This window comes from Atractosteus spatula, chromosome 7, assembly GCF_055471065.1.
Source record: "Atractosteus spatula isolate fAtrSpa1 chromosome 7, fAtrSpa1.hap1, whole genome shotgun sequence".
Lineage (NCBI taxonomy): Eukaryota > Metazoa > Chordata > Actinopteri > Semionotiformes > Lepisosteidae > Atractosteus > Atractosteus spatula.
The window spans coordinates 4265659-4291738 of record NC_142712.1 but is presented as its reverse complement, the minus strand read 5'-3'; the positions used below and the strand labels follow the sequence as shown (position 1 = coordinate 4291738).

At 42.2% G+C, this 26080-nt stretch overlaps 1 protein-coding gene across 1 annotated transcript in view; it reads left to right on the top strand.

The window, feature by feature from the left end:
- The window catches only part of arhgap31 (Rho GTPase activating protein 31), a 36123-nt gene that overhangs the window by 608 nt on the left and 9435 nt on the right, over positions 1–26080 (top strand). The window contains exons 2-7 of the mRNA XM_088922018.1: positions 18240–18342; positions 19820–19964; positions 22857–22939; positions 24811–24918; positions 25292–25437; positions 25728–25929. Coding sequence (XP_088778144.1) covers positions 18240–18342; positions 19820–19964; positions 22857–22939; positions 24811–24918; positions 25292–25437; positions 25728–25929 — 787 coding nt within the window. The remainder of the gene's footprint in view (positions 1–18239; positions 18343–19819; positions 19965–22856; positions 22940–24810; positions 24919–25291; positions 25438–25727; positions 25930–26080) is intronic.

The following is a 26080-nucleotide window of genomic DNA, read 5'->3' as shown; positions in this document are numbered from 1 at the left end:
CTTTCCTGATAAACTCATCTCCACTGGGTGGTTCTACTGTCATGCAGTTTTGCAGTATGGAACATTTGCTTTAAGGTTCCTAGATGGTGTATCTAATGTGTCTAACAGCCTGTAGAGTGCTATCACTGAACATCACTGCTGTTTTGAAATAGGCTCTTGGTGGCTGGAGTAATTTAAAAGCAAATCATTCCATTGCCAGGCTTAGAGGTAAAAAACTGACATCTCTAAATAGAAATGCATTTATCACACATCTCTGTTAATCAGATCTGGGGACTTCAAATGAATGCACCACTGTGTTATTTGAAATGAATTTGACAATATCAAATGTATTAAGTGAGCTGTAATAGATAATGAGCACTGAAATAAATCACAGGGCATGGGTTGTTGGGACAGAAATGAAATGAGCAATGTCAGGAGCCAGCCCTCCCTGTTAATATAAAGTACAGTACATACTGTAGAACACATCCAAACAGGCGATGAAAAGACCAACGATATGACTATGTGTGAAATATTGAAAGGCAGTCGAGGATACTGAATCACTGTAATTTAGCAGTTTGAATATACTGGACTGCCAAGTCTTTTTTTCCACTTCATGCTCATTTGTAAAGAGGAACTGGGCCTGACTTCATCCACAGCACGAGGAAGTTAGGATAATACGCCTTCTTACAATACAATTTCTGCCAGTGTCCACCGCTCGCCGAGAACAATGGAGTTCTTCAGCGGCCGAAAGGGCTGCTCGAGGGAGGAGAGTTCCCTCGTTTATTGCGTTTGATACGGGGTCTCTTTCAGATCTCCTTCAAGCAAACAGACTCGCTGGAGTTCTGTTTGCAGTCTTCCAGCTCGCTTCTCTCCAGTCACATGTCAGAGGCGGCTGGAGGCTGACAGTGCAGCTTTGTTGTCGGAATGAAGTCCAGCAAAGGGCAGCTTGAGTGACGCACACGGCTGTCAGCTCCTCTCCTGAAGCTTGACGTTGCCCGTTCCCCAGGGCTCCCTGTCAAATCGGGGAGTCACACAGGCCGTGCATCTGCAAACAAGACACGTGATGCCCCCCTAGAGAAGACTGACTCGCAGAAGGTTTCCACATTTTCCCAGTTTCTTTTTTTTCCTGAATCGGCGTCGTGATTATAGGAAGAATGGATATTCCAGATTAGCTTCAGGCCTCGTGTGAAAAAGAGAGCTTTGCGTTTTAAGTTATCATGCGCGTGGTCATGGGAAAATAATAAAACAGCTCCTGCTAATGTCTCTCTAGGTTACTGGAACCAAACAGTCCGCCTTAGCAGGAATTTGTATTGTAAATCATGAACTTGTTCAGATGACCTAGAAAAAGATCTGGAGGATGCGGTGAAGTATGTAGATTTTACAGGTAGCAGTACAGTAATTAAAGTTTGTAATGGCTGTAGGGAAAATAAATGAAAATCATGAGGAAAGAACTATGGTACAGTTGAAGGTACAGAACACTAGCGAGTATTAAAGCAGAAGAAGAAGATCTGATTAAACAAAACAGAGATTCACAGTAAAACCCCGTTATTTTCTGCCTCTGCAGACTGCCAGCTGTGCAGTGATGTTTTTGCACTCTTCAGTGCTGCCGCTGAAATGATTTAAAAAGTGAAACACTCAGAGATGCACACTCATATCCACCTCTTCCGATTTTATCGCCAGGAAGCGGATGCTATATTAGGTTTGGGAAGAAGTCCCTCCGGCTTTCAGGGCTGCTCTAAGGTCCCGGAAGAGCTACACACCTTGGACCTCCCTCTCAGCATGTCTGTGAAACCAAGTGCACAAATTTGTCAGCAGCAGTTTGGCCTTGCACTCCTGTAGTGCTCCAGGCCCTTGGGGAGCCTGTGTGGCATGCTGACCCTTTGATAGCAGTAGAGCTCTTCAGCAGTGTGGCAGGAGGTAACCTGAAACACATGGGCTTTAGTCAATTCTTTTCAGCCTTCGGGCTGATCCTGGGTTGGAATAATAAGAGCCAGAATGAAAGTGAAATGGTTCTGCAATAGTTGGTAATGCATCCTAAAATGTGCACTGTTAACCTGATTAATCAGGACTAATCTGTCTGATGCACGGTACCTGGTTTACATGCTTGGCTAAAGCAAAGTCAAAATACATTTTTTTCCAAGGCTTGATCCAATATCTCTCCAGCATGTCAGTAGCTTCTGCTATTCTCCAGGAATATTTCTTGAACTTGTGTGGTGTTCCTAACTGTTTCTGTTCATGAATCAGGAGTTTGAATGGCTTTGGCAGAGCTGGTTTTTGCAATTAATAGGAGCATTTCAATCTTGGGAATGGGAGTTGAGTTCACTTGAAAGATCTTGGAATTCAAAGACCGAGGAAAGAGGCTGAAATGGCACTTACATGAGAATGCCTCCTAGCTCCCCTCCGTCTCAGCTGGTACGGCTGTGATCCGTTGATAAACACCAGCTGTCTGGTGGAGGTCATGTCTGCTGGCGTTTGTCTGAGAACTTAACCAAACGTAGTACAGAACGTGCAGCTTAATACTCGCTCCTAATGAATTCATGCAATCCAGGCTGTGTAGTAACACCGTCTTGTCAATTCAGCTGTGACATTGCTGTAAGCCCACTCGGTCTGTTAACCTCTTCACTAACCAGTGGCAAATCCCTAACTTCTGAAACATCTGCTGTCTGTCCTGTGGAGGCTTGTAGGTTATTCATTCTAACCAGCGAAGCACTGTGAAAGAGGGAACAAAATATCGCTCCATCCTTTGTATCTGTGATAACCATATTTCACTGAAATTTCAACACCTACTGTGTATCACAGCCTCATGGAATGAGTGCATGATATTTAGTGTATAATTACCCTGTGACGTCCTTATTTTAGGTTTTTAAGTTCAGAAGAATGCAAGGAAGGGGCATATGACTCACTTTAACAACAAAATACATCCAAGATCACCATTGTAATCAAAACAGAAGACCTCCCCTCCTCTTTCCCATTTTGTTGGAGCTGTAATGTAATTAGATTGAAATGACATCCTGTTTTCCCGGAGGGTTATAAGATTATTCTGCTGTTTCAATAGCACCCTTTCACCTTAGAGTGAGGGTGACGGAGCTGTGTAAACAGTGATCCTTACCATGGCTCATGTGGGATCTCCTTGAACACGACCCGCGAGCTGCGAGGCCACACTATAAAAGGCGGGAGTAGTGGCCAAAGCCCCGAAATCGAGGGCTGTGGGTTTGAATCCCGTGCAGGGCGCTGCTGTGGGCACTTTGAGCAAGGCGCTGCGGGAATTTTCCAGCCGTATGAATGGCTCTCCAGCTCATCACTGCAAATGAGAAACAGTTTTTAATCAATTTACTGGGCAAAATGAAGGAATAAAAAAAGCCCATGGATGGCACATTTGCTTAGACATGCCTGTGGGTGGCCGGTGCTGTTTGCCGAACGGCATTTGGCACGAAGAAAGGAGCGAACCGAGGGTTTCCTAATGCTGGAAACAAAGAAAATAAAACACGTTCAACCTGTTTACCAGATGTGGAAGTTCGCTTTGTAGCTCTGCATCCCCGCTGATGTGAAGTTCAGAGTACAGTGGAGAGAGAGAGAAGGTGTTTATTAATTCACCATGGATAGAATTTCTTTTTGTTCAAAGGCCTTGTGTAATGTTTTCCTTTTGCCCTGGACTTTCCTTTTTGAAAAAGCCTCTTCACTGAGCAGTCCTCAACACTATTCCACCGTTTAGCGACTGACGGAGCTTATAGAGAGATACTGTAGGGGTCCCTGCCATGCTCTTTAGCTCATCAGTGCTGCTAAACACCTTAGTCTGGGTTCTCACAGCATGACTTCACAAACAAAAAGCAATCAGAACTTTACTTTTCCTAGCGGTCTGATTGGCGTGTGTGGATAGATTTTGATTGTTCGTTTATTTATTAATCTCGGTGGTCTCTTACTTTGGGGAGGACCTTACAGCGCTGGGGAATCATCACATTCAAGTGAAGCCTTTTCTTTTACTTTGAAAAAATAAGTAAGAAATAAAATTCAATGGGATATGAAAGGGAACTGTATTCGTTTTTTTTCATCATAGTTAATTCATGCTTTAATGTACGCATTAAATAGAAAAGAGCAGTCTTGATACGATGGTGTCAGAATTCTCCAAATACTCCATGGTCCATTCTTCAGCCAAGTAAAATCTGAAGACGTTGTACTCATTCAGTACGTTATGATAAGTCTGGATCCATCACAGCATCCTTGTTTTGGGCACCTCAGTTTTTATCTGATATTTCTTGTACAGTATGTCCTTTCTGTGCGCTGCTGAATGCTAATTTTATATTCACTTCCTTCACGTCTTCACTCAGCAGATATGAGGTCACCCAGTTCCAAAGTATTGAACCTGCATATCACAAGTGCCGTGTGGGAGGAAAAAACGCTAGCTCTAGCAGAAGCATTAAAGTAAAATCTGTGTATTTAAGAGTGAGTTACACACTGCAGTGGAAAGCATGGTGCACGCTCACTTTATTTCACTTTGGCTGGCATCTTTATATAAAAAAAAGTTACTTGGCATCTGCTCTCGCCTCCCCTGACAGGCGTAAGTATGTGTAGTGATGTCACTCAGCCGGGTGACAGAGCCCCCATGCCTTTCACAAGAAAGTGAAATTATGTTTGTCCCAGGGTCGGGGCAGTTAAACCCATTGACATAATCGTGTATTGTTGCTCAACAGAGAGCCAATTCATTGTCTGAACAGTGTTCATTTATTCTACCCGGCTCTGCTGCTTCTTCATGCCCTGGAGATATTATGGGTTTGGCAGAGAGCATGTGTGTTCAGGGCCAGACCGTTCTTTTCACTGGGTTCGGCCCCGTGACATACAGTAATGTCACCATAGGGTTCGTGGGACAGACAGCGACAGTGGGAGGGAGCGAGGGAGCAGTTGACTTTTGGGAAGTTTTGACACTGCATTCCACAGATTTGTAATTTTGTCTGTGGCCCATTTTTAGTCATTCACAAAGCTGTGCCCCAACAGCGCTGCAGAGGCCAGAAATAAAACATCCCTCAAAGCAGTTCTAAATCAATTTACACCAAGAATGGATAAAAAAAACAGAAATGCGGTCTAAAACAAGCTGAAGAATGGAATTTAAAACGCCCTTATTTTTGATCAGGCTATTGAAGTCTTGCTTGCACAACAATAATCAGTCTGATATTTAACAGGGGTTGAAAAAAAGCGTCCTTTGGCATGTTTTTGGATTGGCCATTATTTTAAAAATGGGAAAACTGCAAGCGAATCCCACAAGAATAACGATTTTCCGCATGTTTTCTTCAAAGAACTTGGCGCCATCAGGGCTCCAGTCTGTTGGGCACACGTCTGTTCAGATTAGACGTAAATCCGTCAACCTGCCAACGCCAGAACTACGCCATTCCACACCCCCTGCATCATCAGTGGAGGAGGAAGTGATGTCATAGGTCCTGTTGCACCTACACTATTGTGGGTGTTGCCGTGTTGAGTATTCATTGTCCTTTGTAACCAAACCAAACAGGAAGCTGACTCACCCGGCTTGACAAAAAACTGAAGAGTCAGAATAAGCCTTTGAAAGAATTCCTTGCGGTATTAAACGAGTCAACTGAAAATGAAGCAAGACAAAGAACAGCCAAGGCCTTCAGATCTCATTATGTATGGCTATACACCAATCTCTTGTACAAAATATGCAAAGGAAGTCACAATAGAGTCCATTTTGAATGCCAATTGAAAAATAAATCATGTTTCTGCTCACAATCCATACACAAGTACATCAAAAATCTAAAAAAAAGTTGGAGGACGTAATGTAAAAATTACGTTTTTAGTATAAAAATTAAAACTGTTTTTAGTTTGAAATTGTATACTTACAGTATACTTAATATTTGGATTAGGCGTCAATCTTTAAGTCTTATTAACTTGCATATCTTTACATAAAAACGATATGTGAAATGTGAAGAGAAGTAACGATACTTTCAAAATGTTTGCTGGGAAAACAAACACTAAAACTGCTTCTGTTGTCAGCTCAGCTTGATCAGTTCTTGATCAGCAGTGCTGCAGAAGTCTCCCACATACTGTATATGCAGAAGGGTTTACAGCAGTGTGGCAGCTCAAGACCCCGTTCACTTTTCATGCTGCCAAAGGCGTGCCAGCTGGCAGTGCGGAGGGTGAGGGTGGCAGGCCCGTGACGTGTGGGCGGAGTCATACCAGCTGCTGACCTCCCTGGCTGCTGTCGCCAGCTGTGCCCGAGCCACAGCCTGGCGCTGACAGCAGGCCGTCCCGAGGAGTGGTAGACCGGAGGCCTGCCTGCGCGTGTTTTGACAAGGCCCAGCCCTAGGTCCGTGCCCCACTGAGAGGCAGGGCCGGCCTGTGCCACACAGCATTACCGGCTTAGAAGATTTAGACTAAACTTCACAGAACGTGCTGTGACGGTCAGTGCTGAGTGGAAGCACAGTATACCAGCTCCTCACGCCATTTGTCTATTTTTTTTTCTAAAAAAAGTAGAATCTCCCATTTTTTTTGTTAAGCCCACACAATTTTGGAATCACTTCCGCTCGCGGTCAGCCAGCGACAGGTCTCTGGCCTGGGTCACAGAGCTCGCCCTGCACTTCGGCGAGCGCCTGTGCACCTGGAGCCACCCAGGAGGCCCCTGTTTACGTTGCTTTTGACTGGGTTCGTCAGCTCGTGTTGTCCTGTAACGGTTCATGCGCCGGTTGAGAAGGAAAATGAAAACAGCTGCATAAACGGATGAACAGGTCTACACCAATTCAGATTGTGTACCAGCTTATTAAGTTATTTTATTGCGCAGGGACACCTGAAAGAGCTGGTGTCCAAATTTAAGATATCCTGAGGAACCAGAGATTATGGGGTTTCCTTTGAAAGTTACTGGGTGTCTTCAGACAGCTATTCTTGGACTCCCCAACTCTTACCTATGCAAAGAGCAAGCAGAGAAGCACAGGAATAGGAAGTGTCTCGGACTGATATTGTCCATTGCTCCTTTTCTGTTTAGCCCCAGAGACAAAACACACAGCAGTCATTGTAATTAGCTTGGCATGTGCTCAAGACAAGACCTCTGCATCCCACACGTCTCTTAGTTTCCTTTGGCCAAACAGGACTGTTAAACTGATGATCATCACTATTATGGTAGACAACTGATTTATGAGCTCAGCCCAGTTATGAGCACGTATTGCGAACAGAGGATGCCAGCTTTGTCTCTTGTCATGCCTTGGCTTTTGGGTGACTGCTTTTATCCATCTCAAGTGCGGTTCCTTGCCTACAACCCATAGTACAGCTGCAGAAAGCAGTGAGAAGAACCAGACACAGATTAAAGCCCACAGTGTGTGCGTGACACAGCTCCAGCTCCAGTTCACTTCCCGTGAGCAGGCTCTCTCCTGTCGCAGGACAGCGGCCGGGATGATCACAAACTATTACACAACCCAACCAAAAACTTTCCCAAGTCAATCGAATAGACCTCCTCTCTTTCACCAGCTGTGCTTGACAGCCTTAGAGGCACAGAGATGTGTGTACTCTTCCTCTCAGACATTCTGACCGTAAAGCAGCGCTGTGCCGCAGAACCAGTGGCGATCTGGAAGCAGTGTTTTTTCTGGGTCTCAGTGTCTGAGAGGCTTCCTCCTTCCCCCAGCTGCATCATCTCAAGGTGGGGAGCTCTGCTCAGCAGGCCCTCCAGCCAGACAATGTGTAACTGCCGATCTCTGTACCGCTGCATTCTTCACTCGGCTTAAATATTTATACTACATTCAACAAGACAGAAACGACTTCCTTGGCTTTGTGCACAGTGTGTCAGAGTAACATGGAAGAAGTCATATCTCATGGCAAATAGAATGTTTTATTATTTATAGCTGCAGTAGGAAATGCAGCAGACAATGGAAGATTAAGTGTCTGTTTCTTATAAACAAATATGAATTTTTAGTTATACATGGAGATTTTTTTTTTTCAGTTTGAAGTTTTGCGTTTTTTTACAATACATGACTAAAACTGTCATTCACTGCTCAGAGGCACTGGGTTTAATTGTATAGCATGTATAAATCTAAATCACTTCAGGCAGAAACAAAGTGTCTGAAAGGCCACAAAATTAGTGTAATGGTCTCTGCATGTGTCTAATCAAAGCTGTTTAAACTGAGTTCAGAGTAAATGCATACGCCTCTGTAAGTCCCCTCAGAGAGATTTCGAATTTTAAGCCACAGCTCACATAGTGACAAATCGACCATGAAGACCAAGAAGCTTTCAAAACAAATCAGGGAGAAGGTGGCAGAGAGGCACAGATCAGGAGAAGGTTCATTATACCCATGAGTACAGTGACATCCATCACCATGAAGTGGAATGTGGATCATGGCACCCAGACAAATTCTCAGATCTGGCCACCCTTCCAAACTGTCCGGCCGGGCAAGATGGAAACTAGTTAGTGCTGCCACTCTGCAGCCAAGAGGGACTTTCTAAAGCACTGCAAAGCACTTTGCAAAGTCCTACGTCTGAGATGGGACTCACCCTTCCTGCATTGGCAATACGAGCGGCCTGCACAAAGCTAAAACTTCATCTTAATTTTCACACAAGATACCAGATATACCACAGGCACATGACTCAAGGCTTTATGGTTATAGGAGACAAAAACTAAACTTTTTGGTCTACGTGCAAAGTGTTCCGTTCGGCGCACACCCACCACAGCACATCTCCCAGTCCTGAGCAATGCCCGTTGTCAAGGATGGAGCTGGAAGTACCATGTTATGGGGGTGCTTCATCATCAGCCGCATGATTTGGGAAGCTTGTCGGAATTGAATCCTAGAGGAGAACCTGTTTGAATTACCCAAGAAGCTAAAACTGGAGTGGATGCTTGCAGTTCAGCAGGACAGTGACGTGCAGCACAAGGCCGAAGCCACACTGAGTTCTTCTGGCAAGAGGAGAGTGGGTGTCCTTGATTAGCCCACAGTCCTGCCTTGGATTAGATATAAACTGAATGGAGAGGATCGACAATTGCTGTTCAACTGTACCCAGTCAGAGGTGGAAGGCACATAGAGAACCTACCTAGCAATGTATTTTCTGAGAAAATTGCTTCTGCCATGTACTGACCTAATGATTTGAATACCTATGGAATCAGTTAGTTTCACTTTGTGTATCTTCTTTGCAAGTTTTGCTGACATTAAAGCTCTTTCTCATGTAACAGTTTTCTGTCAGATGGTTACATACTGTATGAATCAAAATGTAATACTGGCAGTGGGTAGGCAATATTGCAAGGACAAGCTTTACATGTTCACAATATACAGAACTGAAGATACTGTATATGTTATGAATATTGAGATTAATTACAAAACCTACCCTTGTATGAGTCACATATAGCTCTTCCTACAAAGAGAATTATTATACAAACATCACCAGAGATCATTTACTACTATAGCATGTGACTTAGAAAAAAAGTTTATGATGGCATATTTGTGTGATTGTTTTGTTGCTGCTACAAAACAAGTCATCATGAGTCAATGTTTCTAAGTTTCTAAGCATCGTAATTCTAAAGGTTCTGGAAAAAACAGATCGTAAAAGTGGAATAAGGGCTGCATTTCCTCTGCATGTTTTTCCACGGCATGCTTCACCTCAGCCAGCCTCAGGTGTCGGGTTTCAGTGCAGAGCCGCTTCATGCAAGCCTGTTGTTGGGGTGACTTCAGCTGGTCACGTGGAACTGCAAATACTGGCCCCATCGCACAAGACACAAAATATCTGGGTGAGCACAAACCAAATTTATGTATGTGGTTAAGCATGAATTCATCCCCCCCACCATGAATTTAGAAGCTAACCACACTCTACAGGGGACCAGCAGGCAAGATAAAGGAAGTGCTTATGTTTCAGAAATGCTCAGTTCCCAAACATTTCTGCCTTTTGGGGGATAGGAGTTTAAAGCAATGTTGCGTGTATATAATAAACTGAAATGTCACATGATGCTTAGTTTATTCTTCAGTTCCTCTCAGGATGTACAAACATCATTAGTACAGGGTAAAGGGACAGATGTTTTACTTTTATTAATCAAGCAGAAATCAAATGCTTCTTTGAGTATATTTGTGGATTCAGTGTGAAAGAGAATGTTATGCTCACATTTAGACCTAAAGTCTGTTCTCAAGTACAGCAAAATAAAATAGACAATAGAAGCAGCGCTGCTGGGAGAGTCCATTTTAAGTTAACGTTATCCTGTAATTTCTTATAGGGCAGTCACTAATCTGTACATTTTTTCATGAATTTGTGACTTTGAATTGGACATGCTTTCCGTATACATTTGGACTTCACGGTGGGTGAAGTGGGTCCCTTCCAATTTTGTGAAGCACTTTGCAGTTCAAAACAGTGTACAGAAGAACAGAATTCATCTTTTCAACATTTAAGAGCTTGCACCCAGTCACAAACTTCTTTTATGCATGTCTTCTTTTGTTTTAGCGACTGCACAAGGCTCACTGGCAATTCAAGGCAACAGAGGTAAAGGCACAACAACTTATAAACCAAACAGATTGTCAGTGACCAGTCCAAGCAACCAGCAGTTTAGGAATGCGTGGAAAGAAGGATTCTGGTTTATATGAAGTCAGACACTTCCTTACAGACAAGAAAGCTGTTTTTTTCTTGCGAGAGAGATCAGCTCAGACATGTGGTCATGGGAGGACTTTTCTGTGATTGCACAGGACAGGGGATGTGGCCTCTTGGGTTCTGCTGTGACCAGATAAGCAAGCAAACTGCATTTAGTGGAGTCTATACGGATACATTCACCTCCCCAAGGAGAGGCTCTCTAACTGCAGAATGTGGTTTTCCAGAGGACTGTACCAGAAAAGAGTTAGACTGAGCTAAATGTAGTGCAGAGAGTTTGAGGTATATTTCAATAAAGAGACTATCATTTTAGTCTTTCACAGACGACGGGGCAAAGATGTGTGAATTGGTAGATCGTTACAGAAGAGCCCGTGTTTACCAGTGCCTGTGTTTGAACCCTTACCATACAGGGATTGTTTTTTTAAAGCGAGCAGATTAGCAAACAAAAGGTGGATCTTAATTGGTGGTAAACCATTGTGGTTTAAAGGGGGCTGAGTATTAAGAGTGCCCAGGGAAATTTGTAAAATTGTAATTCTCCACACTCCCTTGAGTAGCCATTCTGAAGTCGCTTGGCACACTGTATGTGTTATGTACTTTTCTGGAGGGGTTTGCAAGTGGTCAGACCGAGCACACAGCCCACCAGCGCTTACTGCACAATGCACGCTGACAATTCAAGGCAACGGAGCTGCAGCAAGTTCCCAGATGATCAAAACAGGAAGCCCTTCATTGTAAAGAGAGTAGAAGGCTAGATCAAACAGCAGACTGAAGATCTCCATTCCATAGCCGGCTATAAATGTGGATTTGACTTTATCTTATCAGGTACTCATATAGCAATTCCAAACCTCTCAGAGGAAGTCTCTCATTTCTACATATTCTTCCGATATTAAATTTCATTTTTAAACCCAAACCCACGTCCATTTTTATATGTTCTATAGGCTTTAAATACATAGCCAAGCATCATTGTATAGAATATTTTTAATAACTTCCTCATCTTGCTTTGAAAAATAAATTGATGATCATACAGTATATAAAGTATGCATTTGTGTGTATGAACAGGTTTAAACTGTATTGAGTGTAGCAGAGGGCTACAAAACACTCATGGATTGAAGAGAACAAATTAGTTCACAGCCTTCAGGGCAGTGATGCAGAATGAGGAGCTTCATCTGTTCCAACTAATATTAATTGTATTAAAGCAACTTAATTGTTATAAGACCACAAAAAGGCAGAAGAGAGGAAGCCATTCAGTCCACCTTATTCTTTGTGTTGCTAGCAGCTCTCCCCTGAAGGACTGATACAATAATATTAAATGTTTTCATAGAATTCCATTAAAAAGACATTGTTTTTACAGTATTCCTCAGTGATTTTAACACGCATACAACCCCCACATCGACAGAACACAGTGGTCTTCCACATTGTGTATCAGTGTGCTTCAGCCTAATGGAAAAAGGCTGCAAGCAGGAAGTCCAACAGTTTTGCAGGAAGTGAGTGCCGACATCAACAGGATGTACTGTGTTACGACCACTCTTGGCTCTTTTACAGCCCTGTGTTATGAGAAAGATGTCACAGGACTGGAATCATTATTTTATCTCTCTTCCTAAACGTTTGTTAGAGAATTGAGCATCACTTTATAATTCAAGTACATGAACTATAATTCTGTTAGTGTGTAGTTTAGACATTCATCATGTGAGGTTGTGCATTTCAATGGAATCTCTGAGTGAATTACATTAAATACATTTTTACTGCAATTTTTAAAATAGATTTTGTGTTACTTTCAATGGTAGAAATTTAGAGTGATTGATACATCGAAAAGTGGTCACCTGAGGTATCATTCTACAAAAAAACAGGATGATCTGTAGATTCTTGACTATAAACGCCATGCAATTGGTACAGTAGGTGTGGAGCAAAGCTATGCACAACTGCTAAGAAGATACTGCAAGAGTTAAGGAATCTCAATGAGCATTACTAACCATAGCTAGGCAGTAGGAACAATGATAACATCTGAATGAGACTTTCCCGCACAGAAATCAAAAGTATATCATGAACATATGTCTTATCATAAGATGTAGCAATTCTACATAAATTAAGTGCTTTTATACTTATTTAGCCTTGAGACATTTCTTTGACTAGAAAGAAATCCCATGCATGCTTACATCTAAATGCAATCTACTGATAAAATCATGCAGCACAAATAATATCACTAAAAGCTACAGACTCAGAGAGATCAGAATGATACCAAACCAAGACTGCTTTCCATTTTAAGATAAGTTAAATACATTGAAGACAATTGAACAAACCTAAAGAAACATTATGTTAACCTAACACTTCCAAACTCTTCACATACCCCGAAAGCCTTGTTCTGGTTTACAATTATGTTTTATAAATTAGTGACACAGCTTATTTGAAAAAATAAAATACTAAGACAGGGTTTGTGCAACAACACACAAAGTCCTTTTATGTTTTTAAAAATCTAAAACTGACGACGTATTTAATTATCATGAAAAGGCTGGTTGGACTGCTGGATCTGGACGTTTCCTTCTAAACCTCTTTTTCCCCCCCCCCCCAAGAAGAAACGAGGATTAAAAATAAAACATTTTTTAGGATCAGAAGTATATAATTATTGCGCTGGAGTGAGGATTTCGCCTTTCTTTTTTGTTCATTCACACTGCACCTCAAACCTCAAAATGTCTAAATTAAAGGCAGGGACGGCGGGCCTGTTTTCCAGTGTATGTTTAGAAAGTGATAAAACACAGGGTGGTAACCTCCCGAAAGCCATTTTCTATAAGAGGAAGTGTTGGTGCGGGAGAGTCTCTAAGTAATACCAGCTGCAAGGAATGGGTGTGTCGACCTTCCCCTGGAACAAACAAACCGTTTTTAACTTCCTGTGAACTTCTACCTTCCCAAAGCACAGAGTTCGCAGCCAGCCTCCGGCAGTAAGAATGGCCTCCTGTCTGGACACACAGCGGAGAACGCGCCGACACAACTTCGGCCGCCTCGGAGGGGCCGACGTTTCCCTACGCTACCGTCGATGACTGCTGACCGAGCTCGCTTTCCTCACACGGCCTTCTCATCCCGCAGCAACACCAAGTCACCTTCGCAAGCCCCCCTTTAAACACGTGCGCATGCACGCCCCAGACCCCGAGATCAGGAAAATTAAGCAAAAAAAAAAAATCAACATTTTGAATTTTTCGACTCCGTAGCTAGTGCTCTCCCCACTCCTGCCCAGATTCGGATGGCCTTGCGTCGCTCAGGCCCGGCAGGCCTGTTCGCGCACTGGCTCTGCGACAGGCAGGGGGGCGTCTGCCGCTTGACCAGCGCCAGCCCGGCGTCAGCTGGAGCAGTGCTGCAGCTTGCAGCTGGCCAGCGAGCTCATGGGGCTGCGGTCTCACAGCAGGGCTAAGGATACCCTGACTGACCATAGCTCAAGCATCCCACAGGGCACTCTGCCAGCCGTGAGCCAGGGCTTGAGGAATCCCCATCACAGCTGGTTCATGACACAACCCAGACACAGACCGGCGATGACTGCGTCGCAGGGCTCAGATGAGCCTCAGTAGCCCCCACCCGCTAAAGGAGTATTTTTCACAGGCTGCAGTACGGATTGCAAGTTTCTTAAAAACTCATTTAATGTTTGCAATTGAGCATAATGCCCTTCAAAAACCATAATTGGAGGAAACTGATTTACACATGGGAAATGGTTAGATCACATAGAGCGATCTCTAGCGTAGTCAACTCATTTGGCACCTTTTGCTTCTTTTAGCCTGATGTCTCAGTATGGAATTGCAACTCTGTCAAATTTAACAGGTCTTGCAAAGAAAAATACAGTTAAAGCCATGTTTTTACCAACAGTCTGAAAAACAGCTTAGAGAAGATAAAATGTATTTTTTGGATGGTGGCCACAATCATGAAACACATGGTAAGGAGGATTAGCAATGGGATGGAGATGAATAAAGGAAGCATTATGATGGAATGTGCCTCCAAATATTGGACTGTGAGCCGCTGAGCATGTGCAGAGGTCAGCACCTGCACAGGTGAGAGACAGAACAGACTGATGGCACAAGACACACAGCTTCCTAGATGACTGCTCAATGGACCGACATTCGTGCCGTTATGGCCTGCAACTAGATGTGTCCTATCGAGTACATTTTCAGTGACAACACCTCGTGCATTTAAGAGGAAAAAATGCTGACACCTACAGAGAACTGTGGTTTTCCTCTTAAATAAAATATATAAGAAAACAAACCTTCAGGTTACATAAGTACAGGTAAGGCATCCACGCAGTGACTAGGAGAAGACATCTGGGTGCAAGCCAACATAGCAGTCTGCACAGAACTGAAGTCTCAAAGTCTTTATAATGGGTTTAAAATGGCACAGGGGACATTTTCCCTATAATGCCACAAACACTCAGGGAGCCTGGTTGCTGGTCAAAGAAAGTTCAAAAGCAGTAAAAGCTCTCCGAGATGCTGGCAATGATAGCACCCTAGGGTCTCAGCTGAGTGAGTAACCTGGAACAGGGTTTTGTGGAGGCTGTGTAAATGTGAACAAAATGTACTGTTACTGTGGGGCTATAGATGTCTGAGTATTTTTACAGTGAAATCTCAAGATAAAGCCATCTGTGGGGAAACAATTGAACAGAACAGAAGTCCTTATGGACATGGAGAGGCTCTGTACAGGATGGGTAGAAATAGTCAAGGTCAGGCAGACTGTGTTGAAAACTAGCCGGTACTGTATTTTATTATGAGTGAATTGAAATACTGTTTTCAAATGTGATCTAAATCTGCCTAGCCCTGCCCACAGCCTGCTTAAATAAAAAAGTCAGTGCTGCACGTTACTTTAATCGAGATGGGGCTGTGTTCCATGTCTCCTTCTAAACAGAATTCTGACCAGGTCAGCTGTAATTTGTAAAGCATGTTTAATGCAATGGCCTTAGGTGGTCTATAATTACAGCCTTTTTGCATCAAAATTAAAACAAGTATTTTCACTAGTGCTTTTCTAGCATTTTGTAAATGGGTGTGGTTCAGTGAAAGGGGGAATTAAGCACTTAAAAATATTTAGTGACAAAATGACTTTATGCTAGGTCTGCATACAAATCTAAACTTTAATCCAAATGTCTTTCTGCTAGAAAGTTGTGGTGGTCTTTTTTTAAAAACTTTTTTACCTTAAAAATACTGAAATTAAAAGAGGAGAGAACTTCTTATATTAAAAGTTACATTCAATGCTATAATATTTCCAACACAGTATTAACAAATTATCATCGTCTACAACTGGTGTTATTATACACAAGTCAAACTAGGCGAATTGCAATTTGTGTATCTGTCCATTTTGTGAAGGAGGATACAGCAGAAGGAAAATAGGAGAGCCTTTTGAAAGTCCCATATGACTTTCCTTGCATCTGGACTCTGTGAGAACGTCTGTCCTCCGGCATCTTTACTTTGGAAATGGAGCAGAAAGGGCAAGAGATTCTGCAGGGGTTAAGGCCATTACGGCTCTCTGTGGGCTGGAGCTCCTCAAAGCACAATTCACTCACCATGTGTCATCCAGCTTAGGATCAAATAAACAGAACAACAGATGAAGACTTCCTGTAAGGCAGAAGCCACACACGAATAGGCTTCAAGAGCAGAAATTGGTTTATATTATATCTCCATTAGTTGATTCAGCAGAAACTTGGAAATGAGCACATTGGAACTACAACAGCACACCTTTTATAATATTAATCTTGCAAAAAGCTATTTTTAAAGAAAAACAAGCATATCTAGTCACAATACTCCAGTCTACATGAATTATTAATGTTATAAAGGAAACACGTTTACTCAATTTTTAATACATTAGGCCATGAATTGTAAAAAGGATACTGTACATACAGTATCAGCACTGTATTGTTGATCCAGTCATATTCACATAGAAATGTAAAAAAATGACTTATTTTTTGTGACAAATGTACCAGATCACAATTGATTCTATATGATGTAGTCCATATCTATAGTGTTATTTCACTTGTCCCTACTTGAAAACTAGTAGCAAACTGTTTCAGGGCAAACTCCATTCCAGAAAGGAACGGGTTAACAATGACTCTGCTTCCTGTACATCTCCCAGTCGTCTGTCTCCTGGCCTACGCACAGCTGCTACCACATTGATTATCCTCCAAAGACAAGTTCCTCGTTATGATTCCAGAGCAAAGTTTGCAATTTACTGTACTTTGTGTGTGATGCATGCTGGAAACATGGCCCCCTCAGGAATGCATATTACTGTATAAATAATGCCCACAAATCACTTACATTTAAATTTAAAAAAGCACAACACTTAAATTATGCATTTCAGTGTATTTATTTGTTTCTTGCTGAAATATCAGACAGGTGGCAGTAATATTGAAAATGAATAGATGGAAAAAGTTCCAAGTCCATCCATTCTATAATGAATAACACCCATCCAGTTCTGTTATTAGGTAAAGAACTAATTGATCTGGATTACTTCACTGGGCATGAACACTGTACTAAAACAATCATTCTAAGACAAAATCAAATTGCAAGAGATCCTGATAGCGTCTACTTCCCAGCCCTTTTGACTTTCAAAAGAGGTTTTAATAAATGTGTGGACGATCAAAATTTTCATCCAATTGAGTCAATCAGATCCATCTTCACTTTACAGTTACACAAAACCACGAACAGTAGAAACCTTCTCTCCCTGCTCTACTGGAGATATCCCTTCAACCGAACGTGCAACTGGATAACATCTGAGAGGACTGACAAGACAAAGCAGCTGTAAAAGTTGTGACGTCTTTGTTGTTCAGCAATCGTGAGAACTTCACACAGCATTAATCCTTCTGAGCCTAAAAGAGTTACAGTATCAACAAAGCAGGAGTTCCTAAATGTGGCTGCACAGTTAAGGTTATTGTAGTCCATGCTTCAGAAAATCCCAGGAGTTAGAAAAGGGAAGGACTTTGCTTCTTTTTTAAAACAAAAGAAGCATTTGTTTTTCACAGTTAATGCCTCAATGCCCAGATTTACACAATTCTAATTTGTTTTAGAAGACTTCATATCTCATTTTATTTAGAGCTCAGGCACAGTATGTCAGCATTATAGTGTAGACAACCAAATCTGCTCACAATTTCTCATGAAAGAAAACTACTGCTGTTGTTGGACAAACTGGTTAAAACGAAGAAAAGTCATGATTCAAATAATTAACTTTAACCAGAACCTGATGTGAATTAAAAAAAATCGCAAGCAAGAATTGCAATATTTGTGTGAGTAGGCAGAAGCGAGAGAGATTAGGGTTTGACCTCCTCCTGAATTTCTGTTTTAAATGTAATAAAATAAACCCAAATTACATACAGATGGGCAATCAACACCAGCACTTAAATTCTTCCATAAAAATTAAAGACAATATATTCAACTGCATGGAGGAAAACAGAAAAACAGAACCACAGAGCAGATTGTGAGGGCCTGTTCTGGTTACTGCAGGAATCAGTAGTTTGTCTACTTGCACAGCATATTGAAAATTTTAATTCTATAGTTGCTGAATGTTAATCAGATGGATTAAAGCTTACATGGGCAGAGATTATGAACAGTTAGCAAAGCATTTAAACATGCAACAAAACTTAATCCCTTAATACTGACAGTCTCAAAGTGCAGAAATTTACAATGGTACTGAAGAGGTTAGTAGTAGGCAGTTTTTTCACACCGTACAGTGTTCTGCTAATTCCTCTTTCTTTCTTTTCCAAGTTCCTCAGGTTCTTAAGAGCTGTGCAGAGTTCATTGAAGAGCATGGCATTGTGGATGGGATCTACAGGCTCTCAGGGATCACTTCCAACATCCAAAGACTCAGGTAAAAAAATAAACCCTCCAAGTGGAAATTAAAAGGCTATGTATCCAGACCTGAAAACAAGAGGCTCTTCTCTTCTCAAAGGTTTTTGTGTGCCTTGAACCAGCTACCTGTCTAGATTGTTAAAGAGGATTTCCTGGGATGTTTCAAATGAAGGCTGGTTGGGATCTCGGAATCGATATCGTGCCTAACAAGCAGGATGCCATAAATGCTCCACTAGCCCACTTGTTTATAATTCCTAAATATAACCCACAGGTATTAACAATGTCTAGAGTCACTGTGCCTCCTAATGTTATAACATCTCCATAAGACTTCTTACTGAAAGTATTTGACAGGCACTAAAACAAATCCAACAGTAACTAAACAAGGCATGACTTTCTATTGATTTTTTTTTATCTGTGAGGAAGTATACTAAGGCCTTTCTAGAGCTAATTTCTTCAGATATCTTAGTTGTTCCTTCATGCAGAACAGGACCGGGTCAGTGGAGAGCACTGTGCTGAAGCACATGGTCCTTCCTTTGAGGTCCACAAAGTGGTCTTACGGTACTTACTGCTAAGGAGCATGAATAAGGATACTCCTTATACGAGTTCAAATAAAACTGCTTCTCGGTGGTACTGTAACCCTTGATGTGTTCTTGGTTTTCATGAGCGGAAATATCAGGGTCTGCATATAATATGAACAAGTGGTGGGTTTCATTACTTCAGACTCCAAGCTTATAACATAGACTTTGATGTCACGCTGATATTCACCTTAGATTGGTCACCTCAGAGCCCAGGAAAGATACAGTATTCAGTACACACACAGTACCATGACTCCATGCTGCAGTAACTAAACAAATATTCATAAAGTCTTAGCTAAAGTATTAACACCTAACTCGGCTGCTATTCAATAATAACTAGTTGGATTGAACCAGAGAAAAACTGTCTTGGCAAACAATATCCTTGCAGTCTCTACACTATACAGTAACAATATATGTAAACTTGGCTTCTTTACCTGGAATTCCATGCACTTGTTTCTTAAACTCAGATACAATAGGTTATCTCCCCCTTACTCAGCAATATCCAGGAGTGCGTTTTCTTCACAGCAGTTTCTCCAGTCTTTCATAATGTATCCTGTTCATTCTCCCCCATGAGCCCCACATTATTTTAAAGGAATAAATATGCACTGTGGAGTATGAAGTCCCAGCACAAAAATGTATTTATCCAGCTGCATCAGCAAAGGGTTTGTGATCTCAAAATAAAAAGAGGTCAGAGTGCTTTCCAAAACCAGAAATGTGGGTGTTGTTTTTGTTGCTACAAACCCAAAGGCAGATCAGAAAACAAACAATATTTCAGCCATTTTATGACAACACCTGCCCTGACTGCTGAAAAAGTGAGGACAGCTGTGTCCCGAAATAATCTAGATACCTGTTGCGTAGGCTTCCTTGGCTTATACCACTTCCACTGGCCTTGCTGCTGACCACTGGCACGTTTATTTGCAGACAGGAGTTTGGCTCTGACCAGAGCCCAGACCTGACGAGAGAGGTGTACCTCCAGGACATTCACTGCGTGGGCTCACTCTGCAAGCTCTACTTCAGGGAGCTGCCCAACCCTCTGCTCACCTATGACCTGTATAAGAAATTCACGGTAAGGCACTGCCGTTTGTCAAAGCTGGCTGGGGACTGGGCACGGCCTCAGTACTGTGCCATAAGGAGCCACGATCCGCAGGCGGCCTCTCAGCCTGCTGGGGAAGCTTCTCCCTGTCCAGCAGGGGGCACACTCACCCAGCTGGCGGTGGCAGGAGAAGAGATGGCAGCCTCACAATGGCAAACAGCCATCCGATTCTCACCTGAGGATCACCACGTCAGAGGGGAGGAGGATATGGCAAGACTCCCCAGAGGACCCAACAGGGTGCTGACAAATTAAAAATGGTGTTTGAGGACAATCCCTTCTGAAGCAGCACGAGGGCGAAGGGAACATGTCTGCTTCCCTATAGACAACATACCAGAGGCCAGTGATGAAAAAGAACCGTAATAAGAAAACTGCCTTTTGTTATTCAGGGAAAACGGAAATGAATTCAAAGAACATGACGGGTTTGTCTTTGGGGAAAAAAAAAAAAGAATATGCTGTGATGGTCGCTTAGGAAACAATGACTTTACAAAACCACAGAATAGCCTTTGCAGGGCTGTCACAGGGTGGAAAATATTCTTCCGCTTGTGCTTTGTTACACAGAGGGAGAAGAAAACACAGAACAAAAAGGTAGGGGACATAAAAGTGCTGGTTTCGGAGGGGAAAACATTCACAAGTTCAACAACTCTACAAATTTCATTATCATACAGGAAGTCCTTTTTGCTAGAAAAGGGATTGTGGCCATTGATGCAGACCACAAAAGTAACAATTATAACAGACTCAATGTCTTCTTGATCAACTAGTATGCAAAACATTGGTATTAACGACTTTACAAGAAGCCACGGCTTTCGGTTTTAGCTGGAAATGCAATGCTAAGCATTAGTCAGATTCCATCATCACTTCCCTCTTTTCCAGACATCCCTATAGAAAGGGATAGAACTAATGGGAACCACATGCAAGTGGTTAAAGGAACACGAACCACTTAAATTAAAGTCTCATTTTTTTAGCAGAGCAAATATACATATTAAGCTCTGTCTTTTTTCATAACACACACTTGGACAGGAGTGGGGATTTGCTTCAGGCATTCAGATATGAAAAAATACATCAATTATTTCCTGAAAGCAAGATGGTTTATTTGACCAAAGAAGATTTTTAACCTGTTTTTGACAACCTCTATATTTTTTACCCAAAGCTTTCAACATTAAACTTAATATGTATTTAACCTAAATGAATTGCTTTCAGGACCTGGATGATAGATTACTTTAAAAGCTAATATCACCTAGGAATTGAATACAAAGCCAAACATTTTTCTAATTTTTATCCGTTTTCTTAAGGGGGCACTGTAGAAATGTGAATGAGGAAGATTAGTGTGGTTAAATAAAACCTTAATTTGATTAAATGAAATCCCATAAAATCCATTGATCCACCTCACTCTGGGAGCCTGGTTTACAATAGTATCAGCACCAAGACTTTCACAGCTAATTAAATACATAAAAGGCAGCAATATGGGGGGAGTGGTGCTGTAACAAACGTTCAAAAGAGTTCGGATCAGATGCGGGAATACCGGACTTTAGGCTGCAAAGCAACAGGAAAAGGTTTATTCCATGCGGAAAGGAAAAGAAAAGCACCACAACGTCTCTTCAGATGTCACCTGGCTCCACAGCTGAAACGATGCGTCTCTTTCCTCCTCCTGTCGGCCTGGACTAAACCTGGGCCTGTTCCCTTGAAGCCCGTTAACGCTGTGCCTGCGCTCGGGGAAGGCGGGCGTCGCTGGGGCACTGTGGCCTGGCGATGGTCAGGCAGCCTGCAGGCTCTGCCTTTCTCCAGTGAGCAGAGTGCCAGCCCTCTGCTGTGTGACTCAGTTCCTCCACAGTAACACACACTATTGGGCTGCCTGAGGATCTTAAGGAGAACCATAAAGTGCTTCTTTTAGCATCTTCAGACTATTTTAATAAGCAACATTCGCCCATACAGTCAAAGCCACAGTTCCAGTAAATGTTTCCTCTGCGGAAAGTGAAATGGACTCTCTCCACCTCTCACCTTCCATCAGTTGATTTAGTCGAAACAAGTTTTTTTTCCTGTTAGATAAATACAAGATTTTAAAGAATGTTTTTTTACCTCTGATGAGCTGCTAAAGTCAAGCTAGTATCTTTCAGGCTTATTCTTAAGAGCAAGAAGTATTAGACCCCAGTGACAAGATCTAAAAGAGATAAAAAAGGGTGCAAGGGCTCATTTTATTTGTAGTGATTTGGAAGATATGGACTCGAAGTCCGAATGTTTGTGAATATTGCTAACTTTGAAAAGTTGCCATTATCAAACTCATACTCGGGAAGAACATCGAAAAGGCTGGGTTTGGAAATATATGATCAATGCACTAACTACCTGCAAAAAAACATGTACCAGTAAGTATCAGGAAAGACTTCAGACGGAAGTATGTGAATTACAGACTTGGCCATACATTGTTTTTTAAACTATTCAATTCATTTTCAGTATTCCACCTTTTAACAGATCACTGCTAATTCAGTCTCTTCACAATCCAACAAGAGTTTAACTTAAATCCTGACTTGTTGAAAAAGCTGCCGGCTGTTTTTTTCAGCCTGAGCAATATCACAAGACTGTAAGGACCCCTAGTGGCTAACCTGAAAATGCAGCACTGGACTCTTAAGGGATCCTGAGTTTCTTATTAAGGGATATTCAAACAAGGATACTACATTTCCATACAAAAAATAACTCAAATGGTTTTAAACCATAGGCAAAAACCAAAGCTTGTAACGATAATGTTTAAAACCTGGTCCTTATTCCCCAAAGAAAGAAGGAGGGTGTAATCCCCAATCAATCAATCTGTCCAGGAGCTCCATATCTTAATATTGCTGACTTAGCATGCTTCCCTCATGGAATGTTTTCTCCCAGGATGCAGTGGCAGCAAAGGATGAACAGGAACAACTGGCCTGCATTCAGAATGTCATCAAAGAGCTTCCCGCTTCTCACTACCGGTAAGACAGAGCTCCCCAGTCTGCACCTTGCTAGCGCCATCTCAGGTAACAGGTTAACACTGCCATAAAGTTTGTAGGACAAACAATATAGCACACCTTTTACCTGCTGTGTATATATATATGCAATGTATGATATATTATTAATAATATTCCTGCACTGGGAGTATTGAATCCCTGCATGTTAACAATGCACACAAAATACATCCTATGTCACAGAGGAAATATTGTTTACAACCCCTTATTTTTTCTGAAATTAGGGTTTGCCAGTGCTTCTCCTTGGCACATCTTATCTAACAGCAAGACTTACACTTGCAGTATGACAACAATATTCTACGTCCAGTGTTTTTTTTTAATTATCAAAAGCTTTATGCATATGCAACACAAGGAGTTCTGGAGAAGTGGATTAAAAAGCAAGAGGATTAAGAATTCTGCTGGCCAAGAGTCTGCAAAGCAAGCCACTAAACAAAACCCCTATGAGTGGTGTGACTAAGGGGCCTGATGACTTTATACTTTCAATCAGGAGCCACACTGTCAGCATGCCATTCCTAATTACCATAGCTCAGAGCTAACACTATATAGTTAATTCAAATTCTTGGTCATCACACCCAGATTTGCTATGAATACATTTACATTTATTTATTTAACAGATGCTTTTATCCAAAACTATTTAAATCACATCCGGTCATAAATAGGTGCATAAATATTTCACATTATGAAATAAATTTGCATTCCATGCTAAGAGAGCTAAGAGCAAATATGTGGGCAACTCTGTCAAAATGCTTTGTAACAGTGGTTCTCTCAAAGTTCATGAATTACAAGGATACTGAGCTTTCCCTCTAAGCCACTGCAGTACAGGAGCAGTTTTGGTGTTAGTAAATAATTTATTCTCTCCATCTGGAGGAGCACATTAACCAAGAATTTGCATCCTGCAAATGTTCACTGCTGTCGCCTTGAAAATAAAATGTATGGCCATTTGCTCTGCAGTTTCATTGACTTACAAGTCATCTGGTGCCTTTGTGCTCTGCCCCTTTCTTGCAGCTCAGTTTTAATCTTTGAAATTTCACTTTTTCAAGGAATGTAAAAATGAGAATGCCTTTTAAATACACTGTATATAACAATAGTTACATCACACTGTGTGGGTGGCTATGTGAAGGTGGGGTGGATTTTAGGGGGTACACAAAACACACAGAACCTCAGAGCCAGTGAAAAGTTAAAAAGTTCTCCAAACTAACCAAAACCTAAAGGTAAGACCCGGCTCCATCTTCAGAGCTCTGACTATGTTGCATTTCTCAGCTGAGGCTGGAGAGCTGGGCTGTTAACCAGTGTACATAAATTCCAAGAATACAAACAGGAGGGCTTTTCCAAAAATCACAGTCTTTTCCGCTGGGTCAATGCCCTGCTCAGGTTTCTCCTCCCAAGAAACCAACCAATTATCCAAAATCTTTCCAATCAGGTTCCCTCACTCCATCTCTCTTAAGTTACTTAAAGCTGAAAAAGGAAACCTTGTAAGTTGGCCTATTGTATCTGTGCTGGAGGCTTGTGGTCCAAGTGTCCATTCAGCCAAGGATCATTTCCTCTTTCAGGCACTAAGAATTCTGGGTTTTGTAGTTTCCAAAAGCTTCTCACATCTCTTTGACTGTATGAAGCACAATACCAATTTTTGTATTGCTAATTTTATCTCTGGTTCAAATCTAGTAGTGCAAAAAGCAATTTTTAAGAACACATTTAAAACTGCAGCTAAACTTTGACCCCTGAAACAATGAAGTTTTAAACTGATTGATACAGAACACTGAAAATACAGAAGTCAAAGGAGTACATTAACCACTTGTGTTTAGCTTCTACAAAGTCAGTGTATTTTCTTCTCCCTTCAGAACTTTGGAATATCTGGTCAAACACCTGACACACCTGGCCTCCTTCAGCACTCAGACCAACATGCATGCCAGGAACCTGGCCCTGGTGTGGGCACCAAACCTCCTCAGGTGAGCAAAGCCTCCAAGACACCCAGCACCTCTGCCAGATCTATGTGAGGTTTCGTAAGGGTAGTGAAGGCCACTCAAAGAGCCCAACCCAACCAAGCTGTGCTTTGTGCTGTTCCTACTAACAGAAAGATGGCCAGCATTAACGCGCCCAACATTTAAATCTTCTGAACTTTTTCAGTAGATTTAGAACTTCTCTTGCACTTGACCAACAAAGTAATACATTTATCTTACCCAAACCCAAACTGAAGCAGCCTTCAATACATTAGGGAGACTTCCTGATCCCTGGCCTTCATTTCTTCCATGTGTTAGTATCCGAATACTGCTCAAAGTTAAGATCCCAGTCTTCCATTGTTAAAGACCAGCATCCCTTCAGGTCCAAGGAGATTGAAGTGTCAGCGTGCAATGGGGACGCAGCCTTCCTGGAGGTGAGAGTGCAGCAGACTGTGGTGGAGTTCATCCTGATCCACAGGGATCAGATCTTCAACAACAGCACCAGCCCTCCAGCAGCAAAGAAAGAAGGTAAACCAGTCAAGACATGCTGTCTGGCACAAACTGAGAAGCGATCTCTCCACCAGGCATTTGGGTGTACAAAAACAATTTGCTGCCTGGAAGTAGCCCCCCATTCTCTTATTCCCTTCTCTCTGAAATTCCTCCATCATCACAAGAAAAGAAGAGTTTCAATTAGCACTTCTAGTGTCTATGGGGCTCAAAGAGGTCTTGTTAAAAAAAATGCATTAAAGTGGAACCCTCTCTAAAATAGATATGAAAACTTGAGCACATCTGAAAGCACTGGCTTTTATTTTCCATAGAGTGCAGTACAGAGACGAGGTGTGCAGCCCTCCCGGCCAGTGGCCAGTGTCCACCCATGAAGCTGGTGAGTCTGGAGGAGGCCCAGGCGCGCTCGCTGGGGCCAAACCACCCAGCGCGGAGAGAGAGGCAGAGAGAGAACAGCCTTCCGGACGCCAGCACCGCCACCCTCTACCACACCGTCATTGACCTGCCTGACAGCAAGTACGGCCTCCGCCTGCCCCCCGCGTAGACACACGTACTGTGCAGTCAGAGGGTGTGTGACCAAGAGTTACGATCCAGAAGAAGGACCCTATGCAGAATCCTCAGAACTCGAAAGTACAAGTAGAAGTTTATCCAGAAACTTGGGTCAGGA